Source organism: Theropithecus gelada, chromosome 1, assembly GCF_003255815.1.
Source record: "Theropithecus gelada isolate Dixy chromosome 1, Tgel_1.0, whole genome shotgun sequence".
In the NCBI taxonomy this organism is placed as follows: Eukaryota; Metazoa; Chordata; class Mammalia; order Primates; family Cercopithecidae; genus Theropithecus; species Theropithecus gelada.
This window is the reverse complement of record NC_037668.1, coordinates 112,598,922-112,615,901: the sequence shown is the minus strand read 5'-3', so window position 1 is coordinate 112,615,901 and position 16,980 is coordinate 112,598,922. Positions and strand designations below refer to the sequence as shown.

Below are 16,980 nucleotides of genomic sequence, written 5' to 3'. Positions count from 1 at the left end.
TCTTGGAATTTGGGTAGCTGTATCTGAGACAGGTCTCAATTTAGAAGGTTTATTTTGCCAAGGTTAAGGACACATCTGTGACACAGCCTCAGAAGGACCTGACGACGTATGTCCAAGGTGGTTGGGGCACAGCTTGGTTTTATACATTTTAGGGAGACATGAGACATCCGTCAGTATGTGTAAGATGTACATTCATTGGTTCAGTCTGGAAAGGCGGGACAACTTGAAGTGGAACGGAAAAGGGGGCGGGGGCTTCTAGGACAGGTAGATGAGATGAAAGGTTGCTTTCTTTTGGGTCTTTGATCAGCCTTTCACTGAATACACAATTTGCGTGTGAGAGGGAAGTAGAGGAATAGCCACTTATGCCTTAGTCTGATTCATTGAATCTACATTTTTATGTAAATAATAGGGCATAGGAATCTATCAGATGTGCATTTGTCTCAGGTAAGCAGAGGGAAAACTTTGAGTTCTGTCCTTTGTCCCGCACCTTGGAAAATAAGCTATCAATTTACACTGCAAGATTGAAATCCAACAGAACTGTTTTAGGGTGAAAATCTTGAGGCCCACAAGGAACTTTGGACAAATGTAGCGTTTTCATCTTTGTAGCTATTTTATGAAGGAATAAAATGGGAGGCAGGTTTGCCTGATGCCGTTCCCAGCTTGACTTTTCCCTTTGGCTTAGTGATTTTGGGGTCCCAAGACGTATTTTCCTTTCATATACTCTAACAAATCATATTAGTAGAGAGAATTTCAGGTTACAGGTTACTTGAACTAAAACATGAATCACTACTTACTTTTTTCTCCTAAAGTAACTGTGGTAACAGTGCTAGAATAACTAAGTTTGCTCTTACTCCAATTCTGAGGAATAATCATGTCCACTATATAATGGCTTACTATTATTTGATTAATCTATATTATGAACGTGCGTTCCTGCACTGACTTTGTAATGGAGTCCTTCTTGGTTGCATTTGACGCTTTCAAATTGAAATGGGCTTGTGATGGTATTATATTTATGCAAAACAGATATGGTTCTGTTACCTTTTTTTTCTTTTGAAATTAACATTGACTTAGTTTAACATCTTCATAAAAAATGCTTTGCAACCTTCAGCAATGCAATTTTAGCTGTATTTGAGCTGAAATACAATAATATGCTTAAATTTACTGCTTAGTTTTAGGGTATGTATTGATAAAGAGTCGTAAGTCCCCTTTCTTGGAAAAACTGGTCGGGTAACTTTTCTTTTATCACAAGTCTCCTAGCATGTAATTGTTACATCATTGAAAAGAAGAGGATTCATGGAAACTTTTAGATTGTGTGAAATCATTACTGTTAGTGAAGTTTTTTGTTTCATAGGACTTCAAAATGGGGTTTTGGTTTTCGTTGTAAACATTTTACAAAGTTTGTATCAGTAGGGCAAGGAACAATTCACTGTCTAGCCTGTAGGCACAGGAGAGCTAAATTCACAGAGAAAGGGTAACTGACTTAATTCACAATTTTAAAGAATGGGTATATAATAGACACATTTTGGTGTTCTTTCTGTATGAGGAGAAAAGACTCTTAAAGCACTATTGTCTTACAGATACCTTAACAAGAACACAGAGAAATTGGAAAGGTGCCTATTACTGTTTTCTTCTGACCTTGTTTCTTCCCCCAACCAGTTGATTATGAAATTAGCTCACTGCGTACTGCGTCTTTATAAAGATATTTGTCTGTAGATCGTTCAGTAATTTGTGTTCAACCTTTATTAAGAGCAGTGGTGCATTTTGTTACAGGTTTTAGAAGCCTGTCGTTTATACCAAATAGCCCTGTGTCTAGATGATGATTAATATTAGCTTATGTGTGTCTTCTGTGCCAAGCAGTGTGCTAAATACTTTATGACTTTTCTCTTGGGAAACTTAGGAGGTATTCTTCATTGTTATGGTAATTTACCTGTGAAGAAACTATGGCTCAGAGAGGTTAAGGAATTTACCCAAAGCTGAGTTATATTAGAGTAGAAGGGTTTATTGTCCCTTGGATTCTGTTTTACTTACAGTGATTATCTGAGAAAGCCACAAGTAAAATCAGTGTCTTTCTTAGTTGGTACAGATTCAGTCTTTATCCTTCTCATCCTGTTGCTAACACCCATTTAAGGACAGTAGGAAGAACAAAATAGTTCAAGGTGCCCTTCCTTACCAAGCACATGAGTAGAAAAGTGGCAAAAGACCATTGCCAGACTGAATTACTTCCTGTCTTATATGTGTGTGTGTAACATCATAACATGTAGTAGACACATAACATCATCTGTCTCAGTATATATTGTATGCTGCTCTACAATTTAGAAATCATCCTTGATTTCTTTTTTGCCCACATTTCAATCCATCTTTGAGTCCTGAAGGTTCTGTCTCCAGAACACATCCCTAATTCATCTACCTGTTTCTGCTTCCACTGTTAAAACTGTAGTTTAACACTGGTTGTCTTGCCTGAACTATTGTAGTAGCCTCCTGATTTCTTCCAGCTTTTACAATTGCCTACCTATAGTCTACTCACAGAGTAGCCACAGTAATCTTTTTTAAAGCATAAAAGAGAACATGTTACTTTCCTTTCTGCAAGAAGCACATCAGTAGATTTTCATTGCAGTTTAGAGGAAATCCGACATCCTACGCTGTAGCCTTGCTTACTGTGCTTCAAATATACTGGCCTTCTCTCTGTTTTTCATCCATAACACGTTAATATCCATCTTAAGTCTTTGTATCTGCTGTTTCCTTTACCTGGACTGCTCTGGTCATTGATTTTCTTGTGGCTGACTCTGTATCATTTAGGTTTCACTTCAGATGTCACCGTTTCAGTGGAGGTTCTCTCACTGATCCAGATGCTCCCTACCTTAATACTCTCTTGTATTACCATGTTTTATTTTCTTTTAGTTATCACTCTGTTAAGTTGTTGCTCACTTGTTTGGTATTTATTTCTACCTCCTTCAGAATATGAACTTCACTTCTTGAGAGCATATGGCCTCCCCTGTGCCTAGAAAAATGTAGTAGCACATAGTAGGAGCTCAATTAGTATTTATTGGAAAAATGTAAATTTCTTTTTTCTTTTTGAGATGGAGTCTCACTCTGTCGCCCAGGCTGGAGTGCAGTGGCACGATCTCAGCTCAATGCAACCTCTGCCTGCCAGGTTCAAGGGGTTCTTCTGCCTCAGCCTCTTGAGTAGCTGGGATTACAGATGCCCACCACTACACCGGCTAATTTTTGTATTTTTAGTAGAGACGGGGGTTTCACCATGTGGGTCAGAGTGGTCTCAAACTCCTAACCTCAAGTGATCTACTCGCCTCAGCCGCCCAAAGTGCTGTGATTACAGGCGTGAGCCACTGCAGCCGGCCTAAATTTTCATTTAACACTATATTTTGAATATTTTACCACAGTCTTAAATATTCAGAACAATGGTTGTGAACTCTTGATCCACAGTCCAGATTTGGCCTAAAGACACATTTTACTTGGCTTATTACATAGTGCTGTTGTTTGAGGTATAACTAACTTACAGTCACTTGACTGTACACAGTCTGTGCAAGATCTGTGCACAGATCTTAAAAAGTGTACAACTCGATGAACTGAACGTGTGTATACCGGTGTAACCACATCTCAGATCAAGATGTAGAAAGTCTTGGCACCCCAGAAGCCTCACTCATTTCCCGCTCAAGGCACTCCTCTTTCCCACAGGATAACTTAATACATAGAGGTTTTTTTAAAATTAGCTACTAACATTTTAAAATTGGGAGACTTCACATAAAAATCTGGAGTTCCAGTATCTCATAAAAACATCTAAGATCAACACAACTGCTTTCCCCTTGACCACAATTTATTGTAGCCAAGAAGCAGCTGTCCACAGTATTGATATGTGTTCCCCAGGTTGCATACAGTCTTCACCCTTCCTCCTCTTCCCTCTGACCTTGAAATCAATTGCCAGTTGCCACTTACAGTTTCGTTTGAATTGCTTTTCTTATGATGGAGAAATATTTATCTCTTCCATTGTCTCTATAAAAAAGTGAAAACATAAATGGAAACAGAAAGGGTGTCTTATACTTAGTCCATACCATTTGTAGTTTTGACTGTTTGTTTGTTAGCCATCTAATTCTACACAACAGTTACGTTTAAATGCTGTATAAATATATTGGTTTTTTAAGCCATTCTATGGAAACATAAGCACGTGTGATTTTTGTTTTTTTGATATTGTGAATAACAAATTTTAGATTAATCTTTGTACACATCATTTTATTAGGATAATATTTTAGAAGTAGATTTTCTGGATCAAAATATATTTTCATTTTTAAGACTTGATACATATTGTCAGCTTTCTTGGTAGTAGTATAAATCGCTATAATCTGGAGAGAGTATATGGAAGTGTTCATTTCTCTACATCTTTGCCAACACTGGGAATTGTAATTTACAAGTTTTGCCAATATAATTGGCAAAAACAAAAAAAATAATGGAAATGCTGGCCAAGAAGTTTTTCATCTTCTCATCTACATAAGTAATTGTATTTTATTTTAAAGGATATAATATGGAAATATTACTTAGTACAATACTATACCTTAGATGTATGTTGAGTCAAATCATGTACCATGTATCTTGTGTATAAAGTAATATGAATACCTCAGTAGAACTTGGGAAGCCTTTAACCTTGATCCTTACATATTATTTATATTTCTGTGTATATACACACACACCATGTTCTGTCTCTGTGCATGGGAATAAATATTGCAAAATCCTTCGTTTTAAAGCACATAGAACTAATTCTTAAGCATTGGGTTTATATTGGCTTTCATATTTTAAATTAGATGCTATTATTCTATAATCTGCTTTTTAAGGAGATGCCTACATAGAAGAGTGACAGCAGCTGGACTAAATGTTTAACTGCTGAACTAGTTCCTCAGGTATCCTGGCTCTAGAGATTGCTATGGGAGATTGGATGACTGTTACAGATCGAGGTCTGTCTTCAGGTAACTAAGTCTAAATAATTGTAAACTAAAGCAGAAACTGTAAAGGTGAATTTTTCAATGAAAATATAAAATAATTACTGCAGATGTTGAAGATGTGACTAAAGAGAGATAAGTGGTTATAAAATACTTATTTTCATGCCTGCTGAGAACACCACTTTATTTGTATCTTTTTGGAAAAAAACGTATATAGTTTTCATAAAAAAGAGGCTTTGCCCTAATTTGAAAATACCTTAAAATATATATGTATATAGTATAATTATATCTATGTTTATGTGTATATATATAATTCAAGTCTTTAGTAGTGGAGATTATGTTAGCTTTACATACGTTTTTCTAAATTATTTATATAAGTGCCTTTTATTCTTTCAGAAAGCAAAACTATCTCTCAATATACCTCAGAAATAAAGATGTCTCCATCAAGTTTATACTCACAGCAAGTGCTATGTTCTTCAATACCTTTATCAAAAAATGTGCACAGTTTTTTCAGTGCCTTCTGCACAGAGGATAATATTGAACAGAGTATTTCATATCTTGATCAGGTAACATGTTTTTGTAAAAAACAATAGCATAAATCATGTTATATAATAGAATGTATCAAAGTTATGAGAAAAACATTTGTCAAACACAAGTTTTTTGTTTATATAGTGCCCCTGAGACTTAGATTTTCAGAGAACCTTGGTGATTATCTCATCTAGAAATAGCAAGTCTAACTTTTTTATCTGGAGCAGGCTGGCCTCCTCATTGTCCCAGGGGCTCCTCCACTGAGAGTCTAGCCATCACTTTATGGATGCAGAAACCCAAGTGCCTTGCTCCATGTCACAGATTTATAGCAGAGGCTAAAAGAGCCCCATCCTTTTATCTCTTTGTCCTTTGGGATATTGACCATTTTCTTAACTATTTCAAGATAGTTTTCTATTTTTCTCAGAAAAGATTTCTATCTTTTGATTTTTTTTTAACTAAGTTGTCCAGTAACGAACCCTTTAAAATAATTCACATGTATTTTTAATTTTTAATTGACAAAACATATATATTTGTCATGTACAACATGATGTTTCAGAATACACATTGTGAAATGGCGCAGTGCGCATACCTCAAATACTTATATCATTTTTTGTGGTAGAATTTATTCTCTCAGCAATTTCGGGAATATAGTACGTAGTTATTAGCTGAGGTCACTGTGTCATGCAGTAGATCTGTTGAACTTACTCTTCCTATCTAACTGGAAGTTAGATATCCTCTGACCTGTATCTCCTCAACTGTAACCAACTTTAAGAAAACATTTTCTCCTACCAGGAATTGACTACTTTTGGTTTTCCTTCATTATATGAAGAATCCAAAGGTAAAGAGACAAAGAGAGAGTTAAATATAGTAGCTGTTTTAAATTGTATGAATGAGCTGCTTGTGCTTCAGCGGAAGAACCTTCTAGCTCAGGAAAATGTGGAGACACAGAATTTGAAGCTGGGAAGTGATATGGACCATCTACAGAGCTGCTACTCAAAACTTAAGGTAAAAATTGCATATCTGTATTTTGATGCCATAATTATATAATTGAATACTATAAATTTTTACTGACTTTATTAAATATTTCAGGGTTTTCTTAAGCTTTAGGGTTTTCTTTTTAAACAGGTAGATAAAAGTCAACTTATAATTTGCACACATCTGCTTCCTAATACCTACAGTATGTTGATGGCATTAATTTTTTGAGCTGTTTAATGACTTGCTGAATCTGTAAAAAGTTAGGAAATATTCTGTGCTCTGGGAAATAAAATAACGATTCTGTCATCCAATCTTGGTTAAGAAAGTATATGCTTCATTTAAAAGTCTTATTGTAAGAGGCTGCACAAGTTAATTCCAAGAAAAATATTATTGAGGCATCTATGATGCCACATGAGCTAAGGCTCAATAGTTAAAGCAGACTAGATAACTTCTCTTAGAAGCCTTGGGTCTCTGGAAAAGACTATAGAAAAATCCTTAGTAAACTTGCTTTTCTCTTGAAAAAAAAAAGGAAGTATTTTTCACAGGACCATTGAACCTACTAACTTTAAAATGTAGAATATTTGATACTGGTTTCTGTTTTGATTTCTTTCTTTTTCTTCCTTTTATGTTTTCATTTGTATTTTTAAAATGTTTATCCAGGGAGAAGGGAACAAGGTGTTCAAAATCATGGTGTGGTCGGAACTTACAGTTGTATATTATTAAGGATGTAATATAAATCAAGTCAAATTTTTTCATAATATACTATTCTATATTGGGTTTTGTTATTTGTGAAAATCAAAGCCTTTGCATTTGTATACTGTCAGATGATCAGCTTCCTTTTAGTTTTTCATCTGTTGGTCCATGCCCCTTTACTTTTCCTTGTTTTTCTTTGTGTACATCCTCCCCCACCGCACGCTGTCTAAGAAAACAATCAAAAAACCCACTCAGGATCTTGAATCTTTGAGCTCTGTGAGGGAATAATAGGGCCTCTCTATAGAATATTTAAAAATCCCGTAGCAGGAAATGTGCCGTGATGATGTGGCATAGAGTTGGCCTACATGGGAACACTAGAAACACTTGGGGATTGGTTTAGAGACATCTTCGCTCTTTACGAGCACCTGTGCCTACCAGCCTGTCATTGATAATGCTGTCTTATGTTGTCTTCTTGGTTCATACACAATGATAAAAGTGTGTTTTCTCACAGTAATGTTTTTAGGCTTTCATGCATCCTATATTCCTAAGGGGTAGAGATGATCCAGCTATGTCTCTTGGGGAAACTGTGGTAGATTGGAAAGGGTAGTTGGTGCCCCCCAGGCTTGTGAAAAGGTTATGAGTTATGGATGCTACCTTAATCCAGATCAGAGAGACCTATGGAAGGTCTTATTAAGGATTGGGCTGATCCAGAGGTTGTAACCCTTGGCCATGTATCTTATAAGTAGCTAGTAAATCATTATGATATGTTGGTGATCTGAGGCTATTGAGCCTTTCCTTCAAGGAGTGGTCCCATTTATTAGGACTACCCAGAGCAGAGACTGTTTCTTCAGGATGTCTTCTAATATGGGATTTGACCTAGGCCAGAATCTTGTTATTTTGAGTCAACTATGGACAGAAATGTGTATTCAGTGGGGAAAGTTGCTAATCTATCTGGAAAAGTTTCTAGATCTAGCATATGATTAATTCAACTTGTTGAACAAAAATGTATTGCGTATGTGCTAGGCACTGAGTTTCAAAGCTGAGTGAAACCCCAGTCTTAGTTCACGAGGAGATTGCAGTCCAGGGAAAGGAGACATATTGAAACATAACTGTTTGCTTCATTAATTGTTCTTGGGGTAGGAAGCAAGGGAAGGGTTCACGGAGAGGTAACACCTGATCTGAGATTGGAAGAATGAGTAGAAATTTGCTAGTGTTTGGAAATGTCATTCTAGGCAGAGTATATGACTTGTATAAATGTGTAGCATCATGAGATCACTGCACTTTAGAGGAACCACAAATATCTCTGTTGGGGCGCGATGGGTATGTGATGGGTATGAAGAGTGGTATGAGGTAAGACTGGAGCCTTGTCTCCAGATGGTATAAAAGGAATTGTACGAAAACAGTGAAGCACTGAGGAGTTGTAAACAGGAGGAAGATAATGTGTAAATATTCTGGCAGTGGGGTGGAGAAATTATAGGGGAATTGCAGACTTGTATTTGGGATGGAGTTAGAGGGCTCAGAAAGCCCTAGTGATAAGGATGCCTGTTAGCGACCCTTTGCTGAGGTCTTGGACTTGAACTAAGGTAGTGCTAATGGGGATAGTAAGATTGAGATCTGATGAACACTTAGGAAGTAGAATGGGTAGGATTTTATGAAAAATTGAATTTGGAGAATAGGAGTCATGAATTCAAGACCCCATTCAGGTCTCTGCCTTGAGTTACTGAGGATGGTGATGTGGTTCACTGAGAAAGGAAGGAGGGGTGCATGCGGATGTTCAGGGGTGATGCTGAGTTCAGGTAAAGTGTTGATCATCACGCGGAGCGAATTTCTGATTTGACGTATATGCTACGTATCACCTGGTCTAGTGCCTGTAAGTTATATCATGCCAACTAATCTGTCCTAGCAGTAATAGTAAGTTTTACACATTCAAAAAAAGGGTGCCAAAAATTGACAACCTTAGTTATCCAGGTTATACTCCTACATTTTCTGTATCTTCTTGAGATCTGTTCTTACAGAAATTGTGCAAGTTATTATTTATGGTCGGTTATGACATAACTTGATTGGCTTTTAAATTTTATAAAAATATTAGTACAATTTAAAAAATATTCCATATGGGTGGCCTCATGCAGAAGTTGGCACAGTTCCTCAGGAAATGCAGTAAGTTGAAAAGGAGCATCTTGTCTCATACTAATTCTGGATTTGCTGCCATTCCTCTCTGGGAAGTACCTTCAGAGACTTTACCACCTGCAGGGAGAAGTGGTGTCACACAGAAGTCCCATTTCTGTGACTTGACATGTTGCCACTTTGCTTGGTCACCCATCTTTTTCTTCAGACGTAGCTCCAAATCACTTTTGCTTCTTTTTCAAAGCCAAGTACACTCTTGAAGAATGATGACATTGCTGTACTTGAGGAGATCTTAAAAAATGTGGTATAGAAGTGTTAAAAAGTATTAAAAATAAACTTTAAAAATATTCAGGGGCAGCATCATGGGAGTGATGCTCTTTCCAGGGATCCATTTTGAAGCACTTTTTTATATATGTACAAAATTTGATATGTAAATTAAAATTTGATGTGTAAATTTAAATGTTATAATTTTATAGTGTGCTTTGTAATAATTCCTTTAAATAAACATTTCACGTGCCACTAACATTTGATTTTGACTAATAAACAGTAGGATGTGTAACTTCTTGTTACTGATCTTTTAAGGATTAAGTTATTCTAAATCCTTTGTTAATTTTAATCAGAATTGCATGTAAATGTTTTAGGAACAACTGGAAACTTCCAGGAGGGAAATGATTGGGCTTCAGGAAAGAGATAGACAGTTACAATGTAAGAACAGGAATTTGCATCAGCTACTAAAGAATGAGAAAGATGAGGTGAGTTGTCAGTTACTGCAGATGAAATTTAAGTGAATTTTTGTTTTCTTTGTAATATGAGATGACCATAAGAACCACTTTACTTGAAAAAAGAAAGAACCATTTATTCATCTCCCCGAATTGGTATGGTAGACCTTTGTGTATAGTATTTAACTGGAAGGTCAGGAACCCTCTCCACCACAGCCCCCGCCACCAGTGGATCCATTTGGCTTAGATATTAGTTCATAGCTGGTAACAGCCAGTGTCCTGGACTGCCCTTCCTGGACTCATGTTCACTGTCACTTTTTCTTAGGCACAACAGTGCTTTAAATGCAGATCTTTTATTCTCTGCTGTACGTGTACGTGGTAGCCGAGGTGCCCCTTCTTGCATGCACTGTCTTAAATACTGACATTGTTTATCTAGTCAAGCAGTTTCTTCATTAAATGGGCACAGAAGCAGTTCACATTAAAAATCTAATTTCTGACACAAAAGATACAATTCTAATTTCTGCTTTAGTGGTTACTTAGCAGAATTCTAATTTCTACTTTAGTGGTTACTTGGACCTATAGCACGAATGCATTTCAAAATACTATTTTTTCATTTTTGTAGGAAGAAACCATTATGTTTTTATTGCTCTAAAGTATGACCTCTGACCATTTAATAACTATAAAAATATAATAGTTTCAGTGTTTTATGTTGTTTGAACTATAAAGACTTCTGAGGAGTGTATTTCTTTAAAGAACCCTGGAGTGGTTTAGATAGATTTGTTTTACCATATTTGTTTATTTAGTAGTATATTTAATAAGTAGGTAATTAGTATTTAAACTGTAAGGTTGCTTATACATGTTTCCTTGAGTTCACAGACAATTCTGACTAGATCTGTTGATTACATTTAAACGGTTTGAATACAGTTCATCTTCAGTAGGGATTAAGTTAATCATGTTAATCCCTAGCAGGGATTGGGAATGGCTTTATAAAAGAATAGGACATACTCTATCAGGAGCTGCCTGAGAAACTGTAGATCTGAACTTTGAATGGCAGTGTCTGGCACATAATACATACTCAGCAAATATTTGGACTGGATTATTCTGCTGTTTGGACTTACTCTTATTTGAGAATTGTTTTTAATTAGAAAAATGAGCCTGCTTACCTGCTGCCATGTGCCACAGGCTTAATTCACTTTGTCACAGATTAACAAAAAGTATAAGTGATTTTTAAGTCAGTAATACAAGGAGTTCACTTAAAATGATCAGATGAATTCAGTTTATCTCAGATGAAGCTTTAATCATTTTAATACTTCCATAAGAGTATCTGGTTTTTAAATGTTCAGAGTCTATATGTAAGGTAAAAGGTACAGGAGATAATTCAGAAAATTAGCACTTCTAGAAATTTAAGAATTAAGCTTTATATGATTCATATAATATTTTAAAAAGTGGTTTCTACTGGTTACAAATAAGGAAGAATCATCCTAGGATTTTAAAACCTATATGGGGAGATGAATTTTAGGATTTTTCTCTTTTGAATTTGTGAATTGTAACTGGGCTTATAATAGCAAATGCCTTTTTCAGGTACAAAAATTACAAAATATCATTGCAAGTCGAGCTACTCAGTACAATCATGATATGAAGAGAAAAGAGCGTGAATATAATAAACTGAAGGAACGTCTACATCAACTTGTTATGAACAAGAAAGATAAGAAAATAGGTAAACAGCTGGCAAAGATCAGCTAAGGGAATAAATTAGCTAATACTATGCTTAGAAATAATTGTAAAAGGATTGAACACAGTAACTCGTGAAATGTTATTTTCATGCTCTATACAATTGCTTTTCGGTGGTGGTGGTTTATATAAAAAATTTAGACAGCTGGTTCGTGGAAAATAAGTCATTTTGCCTTGCTTTATTTAATTGCATGTGTTTTTGAACATGACCAGTGTAGAATTAATCCATAGAGAAAAACTAAGCCAGAGGACATTCTAATTTTCCATATCAAAGAACTGATAATATTAAAAATCAGGGTCAGTTTCTGAGTGTCAAAATAGAGTAAACCTCATAAAATTTATCATCAGACCAAATCGTTCATGTCAGTTTGAGTTCCTTTAAATAAGTTTAGCTGTGCATTTTTGGAGAAACTAGTCAAAAGGATGGACTTTGAAAGTTAGGCATGTGTGTGTGTCTAAGGTATACTTTTTTGCTAATAGTAGGCTTTTTCAAAACATTAAACCATTTCATCCAAATATGTGGATAATTTCAAGTAGATAGTGTAAATTAAAAAGCAAAGAAATATGAAAGTAGATCTTTACAATACAGTTTTGCTGGCCTGGTATAAATATGAGACACAAGAAGTGTGTATTTATTTATTGAAGAGTGGTTTCCGGCCGGGCGCGGTGGCTCAAGCCTGTAATCCCAGCACTTTGGGAGGCCGAGACGGGCGGATCACGAGGTCAGGAGATCGAGACCATCCTGGCGAACACCGTGAAACCCCGTCTCTACTAAAAAATACAAAAAACTAGCCGGGCGAGGTGGCGGGCGCCTGTAGTCCCAGCTACTCGGGAGGCTGAGGCAGGAGAATGGCGTAAACCCGGGGGGCGGAGCTTGCAGTGAGCTGAGATCCGGCCACTGCACTCCAGCCCGGGCGACAGAGCCAGACTCCGTCTCAAAAAAAAAAAAAAAAGAGTGGTTTCCAAGTGACCATAGGTAGTCCTCTAACATACATTATACCATGACACCCCTAAACTGTCTTACCTTAGATTTGAAAAACAGACGATGAGCATACGTTTCAGGCTGTCATGTGGTACACTCTGCCTGCTGTCAGCAAGTAGTTTAGTGTTGACTGCATCACTGTCATTCTACAGCAGAGCTGTTGGAGGTAGCCGAATACTTTATTTTTTAAATTATTGAAAAATAGAAATGAAGATTCAGTAATATGCAGTTAAGATTGGAAAGCTTTAGGTATCCTGAGTTAATCTTACTCATTTGGAGAATCATTGGTTTTTAAGGTTAGTTAGCCTCATGTTCATTCATGAAGGAAAAACAATTAAAAAGCAGGATGAAATGCTGAAAGTATTTTTTAAAATTTTTAAAATTTTATTATTATTATTATTTTTTGAGATGGAGTCTTGCTCTGTCGCCCAGGCTGGAGTGCAGTGGCGTGATCTCAGCTCACTGCAAGCTCTGCACCCCGGGTTCACGCCATTCTCCTGCCTCAGCCTCCAGAGTAGCTGGGACTACAGGCGCCCGCCACCACGCCCGGCTAATTTTTTCTGTTTTTAGTAGAGACGGGTTTCACCTTGGTCTCGATCTCCTGACCTCGTGATCCACCCGCCTCGGCCTCCCAAAGTGCTGGGATTACAGGCGTGAGCCACCGCGCCCAGCCGAAATGCTGAAAGTATAAAATGTAACACAGAGAAGTTTATTAAGGATTTAGTTCTGGAAACAGAGCTCTTCCATTATAGGGGCCTAACTGTTTCCTGGTCCAATCAGAAGTGACAGTTTCATAATGATTTTATTAACTCTAAGATTACAATAATTTACTCTTATTTCCTTCTTATGCCAAATGTTTCCATGTCCACCTGCGGCAGAAGATATTACTACTACCAGGGGCTTTGACTCCTTTGATGAAGTTGAAGATGTTAATGTTAACGGGGCATGGCAAACTTTTTCTGTATAGATGCATATAGTAAACATTTTCAGTTTTATGGGATCTACAACTTACTTGTTGCACCTACTTATCTCTGCCATTGTAACAGGAAAAGTAGCCATAGGCAGTATGTAAACAAGTAGATGTGGCTGTGTTCCCATAAAGCTTTATTTACAAAATCAGGCAGCCAGCCTGTGGGCCATTATCAGCCAACCCTGATAATGAAATTAATAATGATAAAGTAACATTTATTATGTACTTACCATGCGCCAGATACTGTGTTCACTCTACAGTGTTGGGTGCTTTAACAGTTATTTCTTTGTCTTCGCAACTCTTTGGTAGATACTTTTGTTATTCCCAGTGTCCAAGAAGAAACAGGCTTAGCAGTTAAATAATGTGCCGAGATCTCATTGCTTCCAAGTGTAGAATTAGAAACTCGAAAATTAGGCTGTTTAAGCCTAAATCCTAACCTATATACCAGGTTCACTTTCACCATTTATGTGTATAGAGTGCATTAGAGTTTTAGACGCTTAAGCATGTATGGTAAGAATTAATGTTCTGTGTTCCTGTTTGTAGCTATGGACATTTTGAATTATGTTGGGAGAGCTGATGGAAAAAGAGGCTCCTGGAGGACTGGTAAAACTGAAGCCAGGTAAAGTCCAGTTTAAATTGATAAATGTAATCAGACTTCCTTCTATCCTGCATTTTCATACTGACAGTTTCTTTCTCAGGAATGAAGATGAAATGTATAAAATTCTCTTGAATGATTATGAATATCGTCAGAAACAAATCCTAATGGAAAATGCTGAACTTAAGAAGGTTCTTCAACAGATGAAAAAGGAAATGATTTCTCTTCTTTCTCCCCAAAAGAAGAAACCTAGAGAAAGAGTAGATGATAGTACAGGAACTGTAAGTGGCTCTTTCCTCTCTAATATAGTCTTCAGATTGCTAATAAGAATAATTAAAACATGTGATAGGCATTCCCAATGGGGACACTATTGGTATTTTGAATAGGACACTCACTGCTATGCTACTTTCAGTTACCATGACAACCAAAAAGACTGTTCCTATATGTTTTCAGACATTCCCTGAAAAATGCTGCAGATGATTTTCCAGGAAATTAATACATGTATACACTGTAAGAAGTGCTTTATGAGCATTGTCTCATTTTATAATATTCCTTGTAACATATGAGATTATTTCGTATAATTTGATGATTTAGATACTATAAATATCCCCATTTTATAGATAAGGAAACTAAGGCATAATACTTAGTAGCCCAGTATCACACGTGAGAGTGCTAGGGTTTGAATCCAAGTTTGCCTTGCTCCAAAGCTCACGATCATAACCACTGTGTCAAATATCCTTTCAGTTGTTTTAGTATTAAGTACTCTACTTTTCACAGAGTGAAACTTTTGTTAACTTTGGGAACCAAATAATCAGTTCCTAAATTTATTGAGTGTTCTTTATGTTCTAGTCTCTGGAAAGGAAAGGCTAAAAAGATTTTGACTTTTTCCCTCAAGAAGCTCTTTTTGGGAGAGACAGATGTGGAGATGTGATTATTACATTATTGGGTGCTGTAATAAGGTGGTGCAGTGTGCAGAACAATTATGGCAATCAAGGCATCACAGAGAAAGTGACATTTTCACTGCTTCTTAGAAAATAAGTATTTTTGAGGTTAACAAAAAAAAACATGGAGAAAGCATTCCAGAGAACGGGAGTAATACATGCAGAGGTCTGAAAAAAAAATCACATAATGGTGAAAAGTTCATTTTACTTAATTGCTTTACATATAAGTTAAAATCTTAGGTTTCAGCAAGTTCACATTAGTAATTAAAATCTGAAAATAATGTTGATGGAAAATGCTAGTTAACAAACAGCAAGGTACCAGAACTTACTTTTTAAACCTGTATTTGAGGATTATTTTGTGGTATCACATATCAGTCCAGCTGATAAACCCATCCCAGCACTTACCTTTTCTTTTTTATTCCTTAACGTTTTTTAAAAAAATATTACTTGAATTTTTTTTTTTTTTTTTTTTTTTTTAAGAGACAAAGTCTTGCTCTGTCACCAGGCTGGAGTGCGGTGGCACAATCTTGGCTCACTGCAGGCTCTGCCTCCCGGGTTCAAGTGATTCCCCTGCATCAGCCTCCCGAGTAGCTGGGACTACAGGCACCCGCCACCACGCCTGGCTAATTTGTGTGTGTGTGTGTGTGTGTATGTGTTAGTAGAGACGGGGTTTCACCATGTTGGCCAGGATGGTCTCAATCTCCTGACCTTGTGATCCGCCCTCCTTGGCCTCCTAAAGTCCTAGGACTACAGGCGTGAGCCACCGCGCCAGGCCTTTTTGAGATGGAGTTTTGCTCTTGTTGCCCAGGCTGGAGTGCAGTGGCACCATCTGAGCTCACTGCAATCTCCACCTCCCGGGTTCAAGCGATTCTCCTGCTGCAGCCTCCGGAGTAGCTGGGATTACAGGCATGCACCACCACACCCAGCCAATTTTGTATTTTTAGTAGAGATGGGATTTCTCCATGTTGGTCAGGTTGGTCTTGAATTCCCGAATATCTTTTACATTCTCCATTTTGAGGCCTGCTTGACCTCTTATATGTAGTTAACCTTTTTATCTCAAACTCTGTCACTTCTAGTCAGTTCTTAACATTCACTAATACTTCTTAAAGGTTAGCATAGTGTCCGTTACTCCTGCAGCGTCTTCAGTTTTTGGTCCAACCTTAACGTCTCATCACCAGATGTCAGTCAGCAAAAGTATGTGGTAAATCAGGGAGATCTTTCTCCAGTGATTAAACCTTCCTCACCCCCATTACTCAGCCAGTGGGTAGTATCTTGTATAATTCTTCATAATTCAGATGTTTAAGTGGACTAACAACGATCTCTTGAATATATTTTCTAGTTTTAAAAGATCCATTTTTCTAGCTCCCTTTTCTCTTTCATTTTTGTAGGGAAAGATTTTTGAAGCATTATAGCAAGAGAAATAAGATGTAATGTTGGAATGCCTAGGTAGCATCCAGGTTTCATTTATTATTTGACCTACTTACTTGTAGCTAAAACATATACCGAAAATTCAGGTAAAATGAGTTTGTTGTTTTGTTTTTTGGTTTTTTAGAGGCAGGGTCTTGTTGCCCAGGCTGGTCTTGAACTCCTGGGCTTAAACAGTCATCCCACCTTGGCCTTAACAAAGTGTTGGAATTACAGGTGTGAGCCACTGTGCCCAGCCAAATTTTTTATTTTCATTTTGTGGTTACAGAGTTCTGTTCAATCTGAGAAATGTGCGATAATTACTCATTTTTCTTTTTTTGAGATGGAGTCTCGCTCTGTCACCAGGCTGGA

At 36.9% G+C, this 16,980-nt stretch overlaps 1 protein-coding gene across 10 annotated transcripts in view; it reads left to right on the top strand.

Annotated features, from left to right (window-relative positions):
* SSX2IP (SSX family member 2 interacting protein) overlaps positions 1 to 16,980 on the top strand; it is a 48,993-nt gene that overhangs the window by 15,352 nt on the left and 16,661 nt on the right. For 7 of the 10 annotated variants that reach the window (XM_025400174.1, XM_025400191.1, XM_025400148.1 and 4 more), the window contains 7 exons: positions 4,842 to 4,973; positions 5,343 to 5,512; positions 6,267 to 6,479; positions 9,908 to 10,018; positions 11,567 to 11,702; positions 14,212 to 14,287; positions 14,367 to 14,544. In XM_025400174.1, coding sequence (XP_025255959.1) covers positions 4,931 to 4,973; positions 5,343 to 5,512; positions 6,267 to 6,479; positions 9,908 to 10,018; positions 11,567 to 11,702; positions 14,212 to 14,287; positions 14,367 to 14,544 — 927 coding nt within the window. In that variant the 5' untranslated portion in view covers positions 4,842 to 4,930. The remainder of the gene's footprint in view (positions 1 to 4,841; positions 4,974 to 5,342; positions 5,513 to 6,266; positions 6,480 to 9,907; positions 10,019 to 11,566; positions 11,703 to 14,211; positions 14,288 to 14,366; positions 14,545 to 16,980) is intronic. The other 3 variants (XM_025400207.1, XM_025400200.1, XM_025400131.1) reach the window with 2 other exon arrangements.